Genomic DNA, 19649 nt, shown 5'->3' on the forward strand with positions numbered 1-19649 from the left:
AGGCTACCTAAACTAATCTTTTTTTTACCTTTTAGTTATTTCAGGTACCTTTGGAAGAAGAAGGACAACGTGGTGGGCCTATCCTTGCACCAGAAGAGATTAAGACTATTTTTGGTAGTATCCCAGATATTTTTGATGTGCACACTAAGATAAAGGTAAATTTGTATATGTTAGGCTCATAGTAATTCTTTTTTATGTATATATTTATTATGTATATTATGATTTTTCAGGTACTTCTGATGAGCTAAATAAATTTTGTGTCTAAAACTTTTCATTTATTCCTTCGGATGATTTGTTCTTTGCTGTAATGCATTGTTAATGTTTGTTGTTTGCTTGTGTTGTTTTTTTTAAATTTGAATTAATCCTGAAAATAAGGAATTAAGGCCTCACAAAGTCTTCTATAGAGAAATGTAGTTGCTAGTGTTATTTTTCTACTATTGTTCCTCTGTTCTATGTTTTTGTTTTGCTTCAGTTTGTTTGTGAAACTGTGAAACTGTAAGGGACTTCGAGTTTATTTCATTCAATTCTCTATAGTTAGAAAAATGCTAAAATCATATAAGACAATCCTATTTTCTTTTTAATGATTTTTTATTTTAAGTGAAGGATCCATGATTTCCAGGTATCAATCAATCATAGTAAAGTAAATTTGGGGAGGATTAGCTGAGCTCTTAAAAGTAGTTTAGGTTTATTTCTTTTTATTTTTTCTGTGTTGTTCTTGAATTAAATTTATCAGTTTTCTCAAAATTACCCATATTAGTGTTTATCCCATCTTCCAGGAAAAAGATTAATCTGAATTATAAAATGTTTCAAGCAAATATATTAACTTACTTTTGATATTACTGTACATTACAAATACAAGTATAAAAGATCTATAAGTTAATAAAAATGCAATTTATCAAATACTTATATTTTATCAAAATCCTTGGATATTTCAGTTATTTCTAGATATAAAGGGGACACACTGTGTAAAGTACCTTCAAAATGACTATCTTTTTTTTTTTTTTAAATGACTATCTTGAAAATGTTAAAAGATATTTAAGAGATTGTCCAGTATAATTTTAAATGTCTTAATTTGTGTTTTTTTCAGGATGATCTTGAAGGCCTTATTGTTAATTGGGATGAAAGCAAAAGCATTGGTGACATCTTTCTTAAATATGTAAGTATTTTATTTCTTTTTAAAATTTCCAGATTAAATATCATAAAGGATTGGTAGGAAATGAAAGTTACATGCTTAAATGTGAAAGCTTTTAAAATTTTGACATTGTGTTTGTTAAATATAAAACTTAACATTATCAATAGGTCAAGGTCATCATTAGGAATACTGTTGTACTGTGCTGTAATTATTTTATTATATGTCAAGTTATTTGCCTTTCACAAATGGCCATAGATTAATGATTTTTCTGAAATTTTCTTTAACTGAGTTTTCATTTTTATTTTTCCTTAGTTGATATTACTTCTTGCTGTCATTTTGTCTGCTCTGCATAAAAGCTTCTAATAGACTACTTCTCTGTTTTCTGAGGCCTTCTAACTTCCATTCTTACCATGTAGCTGCTCAGATTTTGTTGTTGCTTGAGAATTCCAAATATGCAAATTATTCTCACATACCTTTTGATACCTTTTAGTCTCCTCAATTAGCCAAGACAATTTTCCTTTTCTTGTTTGCATTTTTGGCTAATAATTAATCTTTTAATGGTGGTTTGGATCCTTCAATAAATAATAGCATGTTCTTAGGTTCTGCATTGATCTATTCTAATTACTATATTCTGAATTTACAGACTTTTTTTATTATATAAGTTTCAGTTCTACAACATAATTTAGCATCTGTATACACTTACAAAGTGATGACCAAAAGTCTATCTCACCATGAGATTGACCCCTTCTCCCTTTTTTACTCACCCCGAACTCCCATCCACTTTGATAACTACTGATCTCTTCCCTGTATGTATGATTTTGTTTTGTTTGTTTGTTTCTCTCTTTTTTAAAAAAGATTAAACATATGAGTGAAATCATACGTTATTTGTCTTTATCTTTCTGACTTATTTCATTAGCATTGTACCCTCCAGTTTCATCTATGTTATTACAAATGGTAAGATTTCATTTTTAATGGCTGAATAATATTCCACTATATATAAAGGGTGTCTCACACTTTAACAGCTGATAGCTCAATTTTGAAAATGAAATGTATTTTAATAAACCCGGCTTTTATAATTATTCAAAGTGTGTTTATACATTTTTTTGGGAATACACACACACACACACACACACAGACACATCTTCTTTATCTATTCATCCATTGATAGACACAGGTTGTTTCCACATCTTCATTATTGTAAACTAGGGGCCCGGTGCACGAAATTCGTGCACTGGGTGTGTGTGTGTGGGGGGGGAGTGTCCCTCAGCCCAGCCTGCCCCCTCTCACATACTGGGAGCCCTCAGGCATTGACCCCCATCACCCTCCGATCGCAGGATCGGCCCCTTGCCCAGGCCTGACGCCTCTGACAGAGGTGTCAGGCCTGGGCAGGGGACCCTCATTTCCCCCCATCACTGGTTCTGCCCTCAGCCCAGGCCTGATGCTTCTGGCCCAGGCATCAGGCCTGGGCAGGGGACCCCCAGACCCCTCCGATTGCTGGCTCTGCCCCTTGCCCAGGCCTGATGCCTCGGCCAGAGGCGTAGACCCCCATCACCCTCCGATCGCCTGATCGGCCCCTTGCCCAGGCCTGACGCCTCCGCCAGAGGTGTCAGGATTGGACAGGGGACCCCCATCTCCCCCCGATCACTGGCTCTGGCCCCCGCCCAGGCCTGAGGCCTCTGGCCCAGGAATCATGCCTGGGCAGGGGACCCCCATCTCCCTCTGATTGCTTGCTCCACCCGCCGCCCAAGCCTGACGCCTCTGACCCAGGCTTCAGGCCTGGGCAAGGGGACCATCATATCCCCCCAATCCCCGGCTCAGCCCCCCGCCCAGGCCTGATGCCTCATCCAGAGGAGTTGACCCTCATCACCCTCCAATCACCAATCACCGGATCGGCCCCTTGACCAGGCCTGAGGCCTCTGGCAGAGGTGTCAGGCCTGGGCAGGGAACCCCCAGCTGCAGCGGCCCCGCGATCGTGGGCTCCGCTTTAGGCCCAGGCAAGGGACCCCTAGATCCTGGGACTGCCAGCTTCAACCCTGCCCAGCTCCCATTGCTGGCTCCACCCCTACTTCCTGCTATCACTGGCCAGGGCAGCAAAGTCGCCTGATTCTCCTTGGCAGGGGGCTTCTTCCTGCTTTCCCTTTCGCCTCCCTGCATTGTGCCTACATATGCAAATTAACCGCCATCTTGTTGGCAGTTAACTGCCGATCTTAGTTGGCAGTTAATTTGCATATAGCCCTGATTAGCCAATGAAAAGGGTATCGTCGTACGCCAATTACCATTTTTCTCTTTTATTAGTGTAGATAATGCTGCAATGGACATAGGGGTGTGTATATCTTTTTGAATTAGTGTTTTCAAATTCTTTGGTTAAATACCCAGAAGTGGAATTGCTGGATCATATGGTAGTTCTATTCTTAATTTTTTGAGAAATCTTCATACTGGTTTTTATAGTGGCTGTACCACTTAATCCCACAGACAGTGTACAGAGTTCCCTTCACATCCTCTCCAACACTTGTTATTTCTTATCTTTTTGATAATATTCTAACAGATGTGAGGTGATCTTTCACTGTAGCTTTGGCTTGCGCCTTCATAATATTTAGTGATGTTAAACATCTTTCCATGTACCTGTTGGCCTTTGTATGTTTTCTTTGGGAAAATGTGTATTTAGATCCTCCTGTGGCCCCCTCTCCCTTTTTTTAAATCAGGTTGTTTTTTTTTATGTTGAGTTGCATGTCTTTTTATGTGTTTTGGATATTAATAACTTATTGGATATATGATTGGCAAATATCTTCCATTCAGTAAGTTGCCTTTTCATTTTGATGATGGTTTCCTTCACTGTGCAGAAGCCTTTTAGTTTGATATAGTCCCATTTGTTTATTTTTGCTTTTGTTTCCCTTGCCTTTGGAGTCAGATCCTCAAAAACATTGCCAAGACCCCTGTCAAGGAATTTAACCTCCTATGTTTTCTTCTAGGAATTTTGTAGTTGCAGGTCTTAGATTTTTAATGGATTTTTGTGTATGGTGTAAAAAAGTGGTCTAGTTTCATTCTTTTGCCATGTGGCTGTCAAGTTTTCCCAGCACCATTTATTGTAGAGACTCCTTTCTCCATTATGTTCTTGGCTCCTTTGTCATAAATTAAATTTATAGATTTTAAACTTGTTACGTTTATATCAGTACAACAAGTTTTAATATACTTTTGTTTCTTACGGTGTTTACTTTTCAGGCTGTGCGTACCAATTGATGCATTTTGTTTAGCAGTTAACTCACTTATAAATTTTTGTATTTAACATGAGAAGAAACTTAAACACTTGCACTCTGTCAGATGTGACTATTGATCATTCAACTTCAAGTTTTATTGTCTAAGGGTGAAAGGTGTTACAAATTAATGTTTGTTTTTTCTTTTTTCTAGTCAAAAGATTTGGTAAAAACCTACCCTCCCTTTGTTAATTTCTTTGAAATGAGCAAGGAAACAATTATTAAATGTGAAAAACAGAAACCAAGATTTCATGCTTTTCTGAAGGTAATGTAGTCTTTAAAATAAAAATCTGAGAATAATTTCTGAAGGAATTCATTAAAATTATGCTTTTAGTAAAAATGAATTTATGTAAGAACACCTTAATGTTACCTGTTAACTTTAGCTCTACCTTCTGATAGTAGCAATGATGTTTAGCTTCTGAAGATTTGATATACTAGGTAGCAGGGTCTAAGAAGCAGCTAAGTGAATGAGAATGTTGTTTATGATTTTTTTTTAAAGTTATACATGTTTTAGTTCTCAAACACCTAAAATATTTCTAGGGGAATTCTGTCTTGCCTTTAATGTTTCCCCTCCACCCCCCTCTTACCAATGCCTTATTTTGTTTATCCAGTCTACATAATATTTTAAAAGTTTTTTTCTTATAAGTCATGTAGATTTAAGACTTGTTTAAGAAGGAATATATGGTAGTGTGTAGAGTAACTCACTTTCTGGTTAAGATGTTAATTAACCCTTGGCTGGCCAGGAGGTCATTTCAACCACAGTAATCTGCCAGAGAACATTGCTACCCCAGCTTTCCTGTTAGTCATCAGGGCACGAATAAATGTAGGGTGTCTAATGTTTGGGAAAACCATTTTTAAAAATTGTTGAATGAATTCTTTTCAGATCAACCAAGCGAAACCAGAATGTGGACGGCAAAGCCTTGTTGAACTTCTCATCCGACCAGTACAGAGGTTACCTAGTGTTGCGTTACTTTTAAATGGTACTTGTCCGATCGTTTTTTAGACCATTTGGATGTTTTTATAGAATTGTTTTGTTCTAAAAAATTTGAAAATTCTTTCTGTTTTAAAATTTTCTTAGATCTTAGCATTAAAGTGTATATCTTTTACATACAAAATATCCTTATTGATAATCTTAGTCACTGGTGCTACAAAAATTCAGTCTGGTCGAGAATGCTTTATCTGTTCTGATATCAATTATATTGACCAGTATTGTACTTTTTATCTTTCTACTAAAAGTCTCCTTAAATTTCTTGGTGTGTCACTAATGCAAAATCAGTTTACATTCATGTAAACACACCATTCACCCACAAAAATCCCAAGACAAGAGATGATTCCTATGTTTTTATTTGGTTCTTTTCTGAGTCTTAGTAAAATTTTACATATTTGGTCTTATGCTCAATTTTTTGTTAGGTTGTGTAGAACACTTGAAACATTCATTTATTTTAGAAAGTTAACTATGGGTAAGGAAGAGAGTTTTATAGCGGAGAGTTAATTTTTTGAATAAATTTTGCTTGCAGTAAAAGACAAGCATATGTATATGCCTTTACATTTAGCTTACTCTAAAGTAGTGAATATTTTTAGGACAAGTGTCATTTTTTTTAGAAAAATATATTTAATTGATTTTTTACAGAGAGGAAGGGAGAGGGATAGAGAGTTAGAAACATCGACCAGCTGCCTCCTGCACACCCCCTACTGGGGATGTGCCCGCAACCAAGTACATGCCCTTGACCAGAATCAAACCTGGGACCCTTCAGTCCACAGGCCGACATTCTGTCCACTGAGCCAAACCGGTTTGGGCCAAGTGTCATTTTTTATATTTTAAAAATTTAAGTATGAAAACTAAATTAGTAATAGGAATAAGTCTGTAAAAAAGCATTTTGATCCTCAAACTTTAACTACAGTGGTATGTGTAGCTGACAAGGAAGCTGATTTTTTGACTATTTAATCTATTTTTTTCTTTAAAATATTTGGGTTAACATGAATTATAGTAGTAACTAAAAAAAATTGTTAATTTTTGTTCTCTTTATGTTTAACTAATGTAGTTTAGAATTACTAGCATATAAAATTATTTCCTAGTCTTTAAAAGCTGTCCTATTTTATAGATTATAAAGAAAATATATGTGCAAAGCAGTGTATTTTTTTTGCTTATCTTCATTATTGTTTCATTAGTACTTATAGAAATCCATCAAATGAACTTGATTTCAATAAGTAAATAAGTAAGTCAGTAAATAAATAAAATGAACATGATTTCTAAGATTTTCTTCTATCAATCCATTTAAAAGATGGGTGTGGTACTAGGGAATCATTAGGTGAATACAGCATAGGAACATTATGAGCAACCTGGGTAGGAACAATCAAGGCTTAGGCATCTCATGAACCTGTAAATTAAACGAAACCTGCTCTAAGGACACCAAAGGCTCTCTATGATGGACTCATGGGCCCCAGTGTGAAATACAGCTACATAATGATTTCTCAGCCTATTGAGGACCAGGTGTTTTCATTCATGGAGGGAGTTTAAGGAATCTAGCAGTTCTCAAACTTTACTAGAAGGAAATTGAGATAGCTGTGAAATAATGGGTCACATATTATTCTGCAAGTTTAGTAAATAAGAAACAAATGTGGGAACCTTAACAAATGTGTAGGAAGAGAGCTCTTAAGGGAATGCTACATATATGAAAGGAAAGGTTGGATATTGTCTTTAAAAGTATCAGTCTCTGTCTATTAAGATGGATAGTGTTTTTTAATTAAGTCTTAGATGGAAAACCATTGAATTTTTGTTAATCATGGAAAAAACATTTTATTATTACAGATCTTAAGAAACATACAGCTGAAGAAAATCCTGACAAAAGCACTCTAGAAAAAGCTATTGGATCACTAAAGGAAGTAATGACGTAAGTGCATTATTTCAATTTTTTTTTTATTGTTCCTTGGATTTAGAATGTAATTGATAGAACAATTAGAATCATAAATGGAGAAAAATATCAACAAATATTTGTAAAATATTTGTTGTTATTTTTCTAACAGTGTAGTTACACATTAAAATGATGAGAAAGTATTATAAGAATACATTAATTAATCAAAAACATTTCTTAGGGTATTAAACTATTATGTACAGAGAGTAACAATGGTTTACAAATTTGAAAATGTTATAATTTACTAATAGCCATTTTCTTCGTATACCTCTAATCATAACTTGTTTTTGTCTTCATATTCATATTCATATTCATATTCATATTCATATTCATATAAATTGCCCAAATGTAACATGGTGAAATAAAAAAGAAGAGATTTATAATACTTTTTTCACTTTACATTTGGCTTTTGGCTTCTTACCTTGAATTTTAAGGAATTAAATTATTGGGATTGTTTGGAGATGTATGAAAAGTATAAACTCAATGAAATTGCCTTGGGCCTTGATTGTTAAACTTGTAGACATAGTTCTGATCAGAAATGATCTTTCCTGACTATTATGATCAGAACTGAAAACTATGTTGGTATTGCTTTGACTCATGGAGGGTGAGGGCACTTCAGCTCTTTGGACTTTACATATCATCATATTTAATAGATACAATTAAAATATTTCTGAGATTTCATGAAGTGCTTCAATCTGAAATAGTTTCTTAAAATACTTGAAAATGCCCTGGCCAGTATTGCTCAGTTGGTTAAGTGTCATCCCAGGCGTTGAGAGGTTGCTGGTTCGATTCCCAATCAAGGCACTTGCCTGGGTTGTAGGCTTGATCCTCAGTAGGGGGTATGCAGGAACCAGCTGATGTTTCTCTCTCTATCTCTCTAAAAAAAAAAACAAAAACATAATAAAAACAACAATAAGAAACAACCATATTTAAAAAAAAAAAAAAAAAACTTTCAAAGGCACGCTTAGCAAGGAACTTTACTAGCTGTAAGAGTGAGAGCCCAGCGGTAAAATAATGCTCAAATTAAGAGTTTCTGTTGCTATGGAGTTTTAGGCATGTTTTGTTTTTTGCTTGCATTCATATTTTATATGTTTATCAGCCAGGATAATAGTTTTTTTAAGCACTTCATGGTTAACAAACTCTGTCATTACTTACCTTGATTCTTTCAACAACTCTTTGAAGTAGGCAGTTAGTGTTAAAACATATTTTCACAAAAGAGAAAAGCTGAGAGCTTGTTACTTGGCCTATTTGCCTGTTTAGTGATGATAGTATATGCTATTTATTATTTATATATAATATATTTTGGTAAACCAAGATTATAAAGTAACCTAACTAGGGAATAGACTTGTCATTTGACCTGTTGCCTCCTTTGGACTAGTGTCAAGTGGGCTGCTTTAGGAATAATGAGCCAAATTGACTGGTGATTAAAGATTTCTTTCTTTTTCAACATTTTATTTAAGCTTCCTCAGAATTTAAAAATCTTTCTAATATATCACTACCCTAAATGGCTTGCTCATAGTAGATTTTAAATAGATGTTCAACTAAGGAAGCTGCGATTTTAATGTTGAGTTGTGATGCTGGTTTGTAAGCCTTATAGAATTTAACCACCCTTGAATTCTTAGGATTCTTGCACGTTTAGCATAGGGATTAAATGCTTACTAGTATTGTGGTTGATTGAAACAACTATAATCTGTAAGGTAAAGGAAATAATGAGACAGCACCTATTAACTAGTCCTTGCCATTTAAGCAAAAGCAAAAAAAACCCCTAAAATTGGATTCTAACACCATTAATTACACATACTTATTTTATAAACATTAATTTGTTATAGATCTATGTTTTAGTAGTTTTTAGTATGTTTTTCTTAGCAAATTATACATGTTTAATGTAAAGTTTTTTTAATTTTGGTATATATATATACTCCCATAAAACCATCACCACTATCAAGTTAAGGAACATTTCCGCTACCTCCAAGTTTATTCATAGCCTGTGGTAGTAATCCCTTTTCCTCCCTCTCCGGCCCATCCTGAGGCAACAACTACTCTTCTTTTTATCAGTATAATTTGCATTTTCTTAGAATCAAATTGCATATTATATTTTTGTCAGGCTTTTTTTTACTCAGCATAATTATTTTTAGATTAGTCCTTATTGTTGCTTATATCAGTAGTTCATTCCCTTTCATTGTTTTCTGTTGAATGGGTATTCCACATTTGTCAATTCATGTGTTGGTGGATATTTTGATTGTTTTCAGTGTCTGTCTATAACAAAGCTGCTATGAACATCCGTGAATAAATTTTTATATGGACATATACTTTCATTTCTCCTGGATAAAAAATACCTAGTAGGAATGGCTATGTCATAAAAGTTTTAAAAAATTCACCCAACTGTATCCAAAGTGGTTGTATTATTTTGCATTCCCATCAACAGTATATGTTGAACACCAGTGGCTCTATGTTTTTACCAACGCTCAGTATGAGTAGTCATTTTATTTTGTGAAATTCCAATAGATGTGTAGTGAAATATCTTATTGTAGGTTCGACTTGCTTTTTCCCTAATACCAAATGGTGGTAGCATTTTTTCATGTGCTTATTTGCCGTTCATATTACCTTCTTTGTGATATGTATGTTCAAATCTTTTGTCTACATTTTTTAAAATTTGAATTTTCTTATTTTGAGTTTTTTTAAAAAATACATATTTTTGTCGATTTCAGAGAGGAAGGGAGAGGGAGAAAGAGATAGAAACATTAATGATGAGAGAGAATCATCGATCGGCTGCCTTCTGCACTCCCCACATGGGGTTCTAGCCTGCAACCTTGGGCATGTTCCCTGACTGGGAATCAAACTGTGACCTCCTCGTTCATAGGTTGATGCACAACCACTGAGCCACTCTGGTTGGGTCATTGTTTTTGTTTTTTTAACCAGGGACCAACTAAGTTCCACTAAGCTTTTAAAGTTTTAAAAATAACCTTATTAATTTTTCAGGCATATTAATGAGGATAAGAGAAAAACTGAAGCGCAAAAGCAGATTTTTGATGTTGTTTATGAAGTAGATGGATGCCCAGTAAGTATCCATCTTTGATAATTGTAAATTTATTTTCTCTTTCTTGTTATTTTAGATTCTGCAATTTTTAATATAAAGAGAGTCTTGGCACCACTTTCTTTTAAATTATAACTTAAAAAAAAATTCTTTGCTCCCAATCTACACAGGCTAATCTTTTATCTTCTCACCGAAGCTTAATCCAACGAGTTGAAACAATTTCTCTAGGTGAGCACCCTTGTGACAGAGGAGAACAAGTAACCCTCTTTCTCTTCAATGACTGCCTGGAGGTAAAGTTGTACTTAATATAATATAATACTGCCGATTTATATGACTTCCTTGAATGTTTAAAACCAAGCTTTGATTAAAGTATTATAGGTAAGTTTAAAGTAGCTAAACTTAAATAATCACACTTTTTTAATTGAGACCAATTGTTGATTTAATACTATTTATTAATGGAATGCTTTTAGAAGAAGACCTAATATTAAGAAGAATGATAAATTTTCATGACTTCAAATTTAAGTCAGAATGAAAATTTAGTTTATTTCCATGCAAATAAATGCTTAAGTCAAAAGAATTTTAGGAACTTCTTATTTCCATGTATATTTATAAGAGATGTATGACATAGCTATGACTTTACTTTGAAATTTAAGTAAAGAAATCAGTATTTTGTTGAAAAGAGATAAATTGTGTAATATCATGAATTATGATTTCCTGATTCTTCCTTAAGTCATCAGGATTAAATGAGTGGTCAGTATATCAGATGGTGTGCATTGATTCTAAAGTTTAATTTTCTCATCTAAGTTTAATTTTTCCTCCCATGTTATTCCTACAGACAAACTGAATTATATTTCTGTGCTTTTCCTTTTTTTTTTTTTTAAACATATTTTTATTGATTTCAGAGAGGAAGGGAGAGGGAGAGAGAGATAGAAACATCAATCATGAGAGTGAATCACTGACCAGCTGCCTCCTGCATGCCCCCTACTGGGGGTTGAGCCCACAACCCCAGCATGTGCCCTTGACTGGAATTGAACCCAGGACCCTTCAGTCTGCAGGCTGACGCTCTAGCCACTGAGCCAAAACAGCTAGGGCTGCTTTTTCAACTCTTTTCTTTCATTCTGTTAATAGTGTACTTTCAAACATTAAAATAGCCTAATGTGGAACATAAAGGAGTGTATTTTCCTTCATCTCAGGAGATAAAGCTATTCATTTTGATAAAATAGATATTAATTCACCAGATTCACCAGAAGACTAATTTGACATTTCTGTTATTTGGTATCTACCTGTTACTTTCATGAAAGTAATTTGATGGGTTTCCTTAAAAAAAAAAAAAAAAGAAGAAGAAGAAGAAGAAGAAATCTATACCTCTTTCTTTTTTCCTTTTCTACATGTCTTCTAGAGTTGTGCTCTTGTTTCATGTATATTATTATAAAACACAGTGGACTCTTAGAGAATAAGTCATACCCAGTCACCAAAAGTTCACTGTGTTAAATGCAGAGTTTTGTTGTGAGATTAGTGAAAAATAATATTTTCATTTTTTCAGGAATGTTAGAAAATACATAAGTAACGACACTGAAAATACTATACATAATTGACCATACCCAGAAACTGAGAAAGTTATAAAAATTCATGAGGCAGATAAATCATATTTTACCTGAGTAGGCATTATCATGGAGTTTTACTGTCTGTCCATAGTTGCTCAGTTCTTCTCTGTTAGGTACTATTAAGGTTTTTTTAGGATTTTCCTGTTGAAGTCCTTGGTCTACTGGCTCCATTCATCTAATTGGTTAGGTTATCTTTACTTCCCAGCTAATCCATTCTGGGTTTTAATCCTTTAATCCCGAGAGAGTTGTAGTTAACTTTAATTTTTTTAATCTTACATCCCCTTCAAATTCCTTGAAGTATTCTATAACTGGCTCATTGACTCACCTTCCACTTTAATTCTTGCCATTTGTCATTCCCTGTAGCTTCCAGTCAGTTATGTAATACCCTGGCCTCTCATTTCATTCACCAGTGACTTTTTGTTCTACTCTCTCTTAGTTTTTCTGTCTCAGAATCATAGTAATTGAAACAATACTATTTCTAACATTAAATTTGGACTTAAAGATTTATAATCCTAAACTCTCATTCTTTAGCTTGTTTGTCTGAAAAAAACCAAACAGTCCTGGCCAAATAGCTCTGTGGTTAAATTGTCCCAATATGCCAAGGTTGTGGTTTGACATCCCTTACCCCCCGTCAGGACACATACAAGAATCAACCAATGAATGAATGAATAACTGAAACAACAAATCAATGTTTCCCTCTCTCCCTCCCTCCTCTCTCTGCCTTCTTCCCCGCCCCCTCTAAAATTAATAAATTGAAAAACAAAAATCACAAATAACCAAACCGCTTAGCAAATTTGGAATGAAGAGTAAGATGAAAGTTAGGAATGATTAAAATGGATAAAATCTATATTGACTTCTTTTAAATATGGCAGGTGATGTTTTACTGAAGTTAAACTAATTTAGTATTTAAGAATATACTTTTCTTTTTATATTTTTTTTTTTTTAGTTTTTTACCTTGATGTACTAGCATGTGTGTCTTTAATATTAATACTAGGTAGTTTGGCTCAGTGGATAGAGCGTGGACCCTTATCTGAAGGGTCCTGGGTTCGATTCCTGTCAAGGGTACATACCACGGTTGCAGGCTCGATCCCCTCAGTGGGGGCGTATATGGGAGGCAACCAATCGATGTGTATCGTTGTTTCTCTCTCTCTGTCTCTCCCCCTCCCTTCCACTCTCTCTAAAAATCAATGGAAAAATATCCTCCGGTGATGATCAATAACAACAAAAAGTATTAACACTTGTCATTGCTTTTCCTTTTTAAAAAAATCTTAAAATTGTATTTATTCTGCTTAACCAAGTTAATTTAATGTGTATTTAAATATTAGTGAAAATATTTAAGTTTTTAGTGCTTATTATCACTACATTAATGTAAATTAACTTTTAATATTTAATATAGATCTGAGTCATAGTTTTGCTTCAATATGAATATGTACTGACTGCCTTTTGATCTTTTCTAATTAGCCAACACTTAAGTAGATATACTTTTCAGCCATACTTTGTCATATTCATGATGGTGACCGGTTAATCTCAATTCATTAAGTAACCTAATCTAAGACATTTTGTGTGGATGTCTTTCAGTTGATGATTATTACCTCACAGGAGATGTTCTTTTAAAAAAGCTAAATAACATACCAGGCTTTCGTGGAAATGAAAACAATTTAAAGACCTTATAAAATTCACAGAATTCAAATACATCGTGAATCACAGGGTCCTTTCTGATTTTGCCCCTGGTTTTTCCAGTGTTATTTTGTTTATCTCTTACTTTTGCAGGAATCCCCAGTTTAGGTAAAGTTATATCTTAACATAGCACTTTGAGTTTATAATTTGTACCATTTGTTTAATTTATTGTTTAGTTACCTTTTAACTGTCCCCTTTCTCGATGTTATCCTATCTAATAATAGACAAACATGGTAATTAACCGTACCTCTGACACGCTTCCCATGGGCTAATCAGGGTGATATGCAAATTAACTGCCAACCAATATGGCGGCCAGCAGCCAGGCAGCTGAAGCGAACAGGAGGCTTGGTTGCTCCAATGATGGAGGAAGCCAAGGTTCCCTGCCTGCCGCTGCTGGGCTCTGAGCTGCACTCTAAGAAACAATGTTGCAATTATAGAAGCTAAACAAACCCCAGAAACCTGCTTTCAGCCAGCCGGGCCTCAGAGCTGGAGCTACAACAGTGTTTCAATTATAGAAGCCAAACAAACCCAGATACCTGCTTTCAGCAGCTGAGGTCTCAGAGCTGGAGCCGAGCCTCAGAGCTAAAGCTGGCTCTCAGTTCCAGTGACAGCCATAGAAGGTAAATAAATCCCAGAATAAAAAAAAAAAAGTAAAAAAGGAGAGGTTGGGAGCTTCAGTCACCCGCCAGCCTGAAAAAGGCCCTCAGCCCCTCACCCAGACTGGCCAGGCACCCCAGTTGGGACCCCCACACTGAAGGGGGTGTGACCAGCTGCAAACAGTCATCATCCCCTCATCCAGACTGGCCAGGCACCCAAGCAGGACCCCCACCCTGATCCGGGACACCCTTCAGGGAAAACCAGCCGGCCCCCACCCATGCACCAGTCCTCTGTCCTATATAGTAAAAGGGTAATATGCAAACTGACCCTAACAGCAGAAGGACTGGGAATGACTGGTCTCTATGACACACACTGACCACCAGGGGGCAGACACTCAATGCAGGAGTTGCCCTCTGGTGTTCAGGGCGCTCTCACATGGGAGGAGCTCTGCTCAGCCAAAACCCAGGCTGATGGCTGCCAGTACAGCGGTGGTGGGGGGAGCCTCTCCTGCCTCCTCAGCAGTGCTAAGGATGTCCGACTGCAGTTTAGGCCTGCTCCCTGCTGGCAAGTGGACATCCCCCGAGGGCTGCTGGGCTGCCAAAGGGATGTCTGATTGCCAGCTTAGGTCCAATCCCCCCGGGGAGCAGGCCTAAGCCAGCAGGTGGTCATCCCCTGAGGGGTCCCAGACTGCAAGAGGGCATAGGCCAGGCTGAGGGACCCTCCTCCCCCCCAAGTGCACAAATTTTTGTGCACCAGTCCTCTAGTGAAAATAATGAGAGTGAGAACCATTTCTCTGTTATTTACTCCTTTATTCTCAGGATCTGAGATAATTGTGAATTCTGCTGTTAAACTGATATCAGTTATCTTTTGTGCCCAATATAGAGGTCCCAGAGTAACTATTTTCCTTCCTGAACTCAAGAAAATTCCTCAATTCTCTGATCCTATTAGTTTTCACAATGCTTCTAAGTTTTTTCACACCTCAAGGATTTTTTGCGTAGATCCTGTCCCTTGGCCTGGTTTCCTGACCTTTGAACTCTTATCATATAAACATGAGCATACCTGTTACACAAGTACATGTATGATTTTTTTTACATAGCTTCTTATCCCATAGTAATTCTGGAATGACTAATAGATGAGCTGCATATAGATTTATGTGATTAGTGCATTTTATTTTTAAGTATTTTGTCTTTGTTTTTATTCATATTACTTATAATGACTTTTGTTTTTCTATAATCAGATAGCAAGGAAACGCCACAAAGTTATTGGCACTTTTAGGAGTCCTCATGGCCAGACCCGACCCCCAGCTTCTCTTAAGCATATTCATCTAATGCCTCTTTCTCAAATTAAGAAAGTGCTGGACATAAGAGAGACAGAAGGTATGCTTATTGGATAAACTATTGCTAAATAAAAATAGTTCATACTCACTACTGCAGATTTTTTTCACTTCCTTATATTTTTTTCACATGAAAGTGCTATGTACTCTAACCCAGCCTGTTCCCACACCAAAACATTTTATTTCTTCAGAATCCAAAATAAATCACCTGTGCTCTGCATCTTATACTTTCCTTGTTGCCACTGGCTGCATTGTTAAGGATACAGTTAGGAGATGACCAGGAATGATGTGCATGAGTAAATGCACCCTAAGTAACTATGGTAGTCTTGGCATGGAGTTAAATGTGTATTAAGGGAAGCTTTCTCCCTCAACTTTGATAGTGTTAGGGAGGTTTCTCTGAATGCCTGAAATTGCCAAAAGTTTATACTTACTCAAAATAGTATCTGTTTAACTGGCACTAGTGATATGTCTTTATTGGTCATATTTTGGGTTAGGCATAGTTTTTACAATATAAGCTGGTACCATTACTGATCCCATCCTCTCATGATGAAAGGAATGATGTGCATGAGTTAGTGCACCCTAAGTAACAATTAAAGAAAATTTGAATAGTAACTTGCATTGCTATCTTTATTCTATTGTCGAATTTGAATTATGGGTTATGTGGTACATTTGTTTTAAATCATTTCCATATCTTTGGATTATAATTGTGGAAGACTTCATTGTTTAAAATAGGTTCTGCATCTTGGTCACAAAACATTTTGTAACAATTTTAATATTTAAAAATTATGTTTCTTTAAACTTGATTTAAATAGGTTGAGTTTTTAAATTATTCTTACAATGCCATTTCATTTTAAAACTCAAATTCTAGGATACTAAGTAATGATACATTCTAATTGTTTAAAACTCCAGCATATAAAATATTAAATGTCATGGAAAATACTGTTTATGTAATGTCAACTTATTGTTGGTTCTTCATATGGTACTTACTGTTACAGTTCTTTCTAATGTTTCAATGTAAAACAGTGATACTCTTTGTCCAATTAGAAATAGAGGGGGTGGGAAGGGTGGAGAAAAGATCATACATTTCATTGGACTGTTGTTGATCTGAGGTAACTAAACTTGAATAGATCTATCATTTTCCAAGAATAACATTGTTTATAATTCTGGGACCCTAGATTGCCATAATGCTTTTGCCTTGCTCGTGAGGCCACCAACAGAGCAGGCAAATGTGCTGCTCAGTTTCCAGATGACATCAGAGGAACTTCCAAAAGAGAACTGGCTCAAGATGCTATGTCGACATGTAGCCAACACCATTTGTAAAGCAGATGCTGTAAGTTCTTAATCTATTATTAAGAGTTAAAACTCCATGGCAGTGCATTCAAACTAAACCTATGCATTTCTAATTGTTAATTGCTAATTGTGAATATAAGAGAGTTTTAGTTTTGTGTGTATTGAGGAAAGCTGGTTTAATAAATTGTTTTGGAAAAGATATTTTAAAAATATAGACACATGAAACACTCAGTTGCTAGTTTATGGAAGGCCCTTTTAACCTTATAGCTCCTCTGACTCTGATTGGGTGAGGCTTTTGGGACTTGTACCCTGTGATTTTCATGGAAGCTCTTAGGCCTGGCTGTTTGTAAAATAGAGGGTATTCTGTTCTGCTGTTCCCTTACCTAACTGCAAGTAATAATGAGATAAAGCCAGTTGCGTTTCCTATCAGGAGAGTAGCCGATCCAGTTTTCTCAGTCCAGCCTCTTAAAATCAAATGTGAATTGTGAATATGTACATACTGAATATATAATTATTTTTATACTATATAGATCAGTGGTTCTCAACCTGTGGGTCGCGACCCCTTTGGGGGTCGAACGACCCCTTTCACAGGGGTCGCCTAAGACCATCGGAAAACACATATATAATTACATATTGTTTTTGTGATTAATCACTATGCTTTAATTATTTTCAATTTGTAACAATGAAATTGGGGGTCACAACAACATGAGGAACTGTGTTAAAGGGTCGCGGCATTTGGAAGGTTGAGAACCACTGATATAGATTAATGTGAAGATACATGAGAAATTCAAATTATCAAAGTTAAACGACTATCAGAATTTAGGAAGCCCATAGTAGCTCTTGGATAAAATATAGGTCCTATAAAAGATAATTTACTTTCTTCATTATTAGTGGTGAGACATGCTATAGATATAGACTATCATTTTTGCACAAATAACATAAGTTTATTAAAAAATTCATATATCATTCAGGTGATATATGAGCCTTAAGAGTATGGACAACACAATTAAAGGTTGCAAGTTGTCAAGAGACCAAAAATACACACCTAAGTATTTTGAGAAAAAAATTTTCAACAAATTAAAACTTTAACCTTAAATTTGAAATAACAGAATATGGGACATCATATCCACAAGGAGAAAAACTCTGGAGAGTTACAAGAATAAGGATACCTGGAATCTAATGTTAGCTTTATGCTCTTGGCCTTAGTTTTCACATGTAAAATAATGATAATAGATTAAATGTTCTTTCAGCCTGAAAATTTTAATTCTTAAGTCATTTACAAATGGGTATGACAAATGAAATTAGTCTATAATAAAATAGTTATACTTACTTTGCTCTTAATTATTTAAGCTACAATTATTTAGGGCACCAATGAATATATATTAGAAAGACAGAAACTACTGTTTCAAAAATCAGATTTTTTTTGTCTTTTGCATCTTTTGTATATATATTTAAAAATACATTCTCTTCAACATGGCATATATTCTCAAATGATAAGACACATACAAATGATAAGAAGATAATGTATTGATAGATGACCCTTTTCAGTACAATAGTATTATAACTCACATTGCTTGGACATTCCTATGACAGTAAAATGCTTATTTTATCATAGTTAAGTCTTCTTATGAAAGATATTTGAGGTATAATTATTATGGTTTATAAAGTAGATAATACATGGCTAGAATGTCCTACCTAAATGTTTAAAACAGTAAATAGACTTTTTTTTTGCTTTTGAACATTTCTATAGGTCAAAAATATGTTGTAAATAAAGGATGTTTGTTCCACAAAATGGTTTATAGAAGTAATGCAATGTTAATGCATAAAACAGAATGTTGGCTAGAAAAATGATGGAGACAGTTTTTGTTATAGAGCTTACAAAATTGCTCATTATATGGAAGAATTTTTTTTCATTGGTCTAGGTCAGGGGTCCTCAAACTTTTTAAACAGGGGGCCAGTTCACTGTCCCTCAGACCGTTGGAGGGCCGGACTATAGTTTAAAAAAAAACTGTGAACAAATTCCTGTGCACACTGCACATATCTTGAAGTAAAAAAACAAAATGGGAACAAATACAATATTTGTATTTGCATGTGGCCCGCGGGCCGTAGTTTGAGGACCCCTGGTCTAGGTATTCATATACAAAACAGATCCTTGCATTATAGTGATTGCCTATTTTAGAAATTACTCCTTCATTTATCAAGATGTCAGAGTAGATGGCTTAAGCAGTCCTTTTTGAATTTATAACTATAAAACTGAAGCATAAACAGTTAATGGAAAAACTTTTTTAAAATACAATCTATTGAATTACTAGCTACAAGATAGCTAATAATTCTAGAATCTATCCTATATAATAAAAGGCTAATAAGCAAATTGACCGAATGGCAGAGCAACTGGTTGCTATGATGCACACTGACCACCAGGGGGCAGACGCTCAATGCAGGAGCTGCCCCCCTGGTGGTCAGTGCGCTCCCACAGGGGGAGCGCCACTCAGCCAGAAGCCGGGCTCACGGCTGGCAAGCGCAGCAGTGGTGGTGAGAACCTCTCTCGCCTCCATGGCAGCGTTAAGGATGTCCGACTGACAGCCTTAAGGATATCCCATGGTGAGTGGGCCTAAGCCATCAATTAGACATCCCCCGAGGGCTCCTGGACTGGGAGAGGGTGCAGGCCAGGCTGAGGGTTACCCTCCTCCCCCACATGCACTGATTTCGTGCACTGGGCCTCTAGTATGTATATAAAAGGCTAATATGCAAAGCGTCCCCTCAGGAGTTCGACCAGGAGAGAAGTTTGATTGCTTGTTATGACGTGCGCTGATCACCAG

General features: G+C 35.7%; 1 protein-coding gene across 8 annotated transcripts in view; it reads left to right on the top strand.

Annotated features, from left to right (window-relative positions):
• Nucleotides 1-19649, top strand: part of ECT2 (epithelial cell transforming 2) — a 60968-nt gene that overhangs the window by 29509 nt on the left and 11810 nt on the right. For all 8 annotated transcript variants that reach the window (XM_059687055.1, XM_059687061.1, XM_059687059.1 and 5 more), the window contains 9 exons: nucleotides 36-155; nucleotides 1088-1156; nucleotides 4538-4648; nucleotides 5267-5363; nucleotides 7193-7274; nucleotides 10275-10353; nucleotides 10500-10619; nucleotides 15445-15583; nucleotides 16716-16870. In XM_059687055.1, coding sequence (XP_059543038.1) covers nucleotides 36-155; nucleotides 1088-1156; nucleotides 4538-4648; nucleotides 5267-5363; nucleotides 7193-7274; nucleotides 10275-10353; nucleotides 10500-10619; nucleotides 15445-15583; nucleotides 16716-16870 — 972 coding nt within the window. The remainder of the gene's footprint in view (nucleotides 1-35; nucleotides 156-1087; nucleotides 1157-4537; nucleotides 4649-5266; nucleotides 5364-7192; nucleotides 7275-10274; nucleotides 10354-10499; nucleotides 10620-15444; nucleotides 15584-16715; nucleotides 16871-19649) is intronic.

Source organism: Myotis daubentonii, chromosome 3 (assembly GCF_963259705.1).
Source record: "Myotis daubentonii chromosome 3, mMyoDau2.1, whole genome shotgun sequence".
In the NCBI taxonomy this organism is placed as follows: Eukaryota; Metazoa; Chordata; class Mammalia; order Chiroptera; family Vespertilionidae; genus Myotis; species Myotis daubentonii.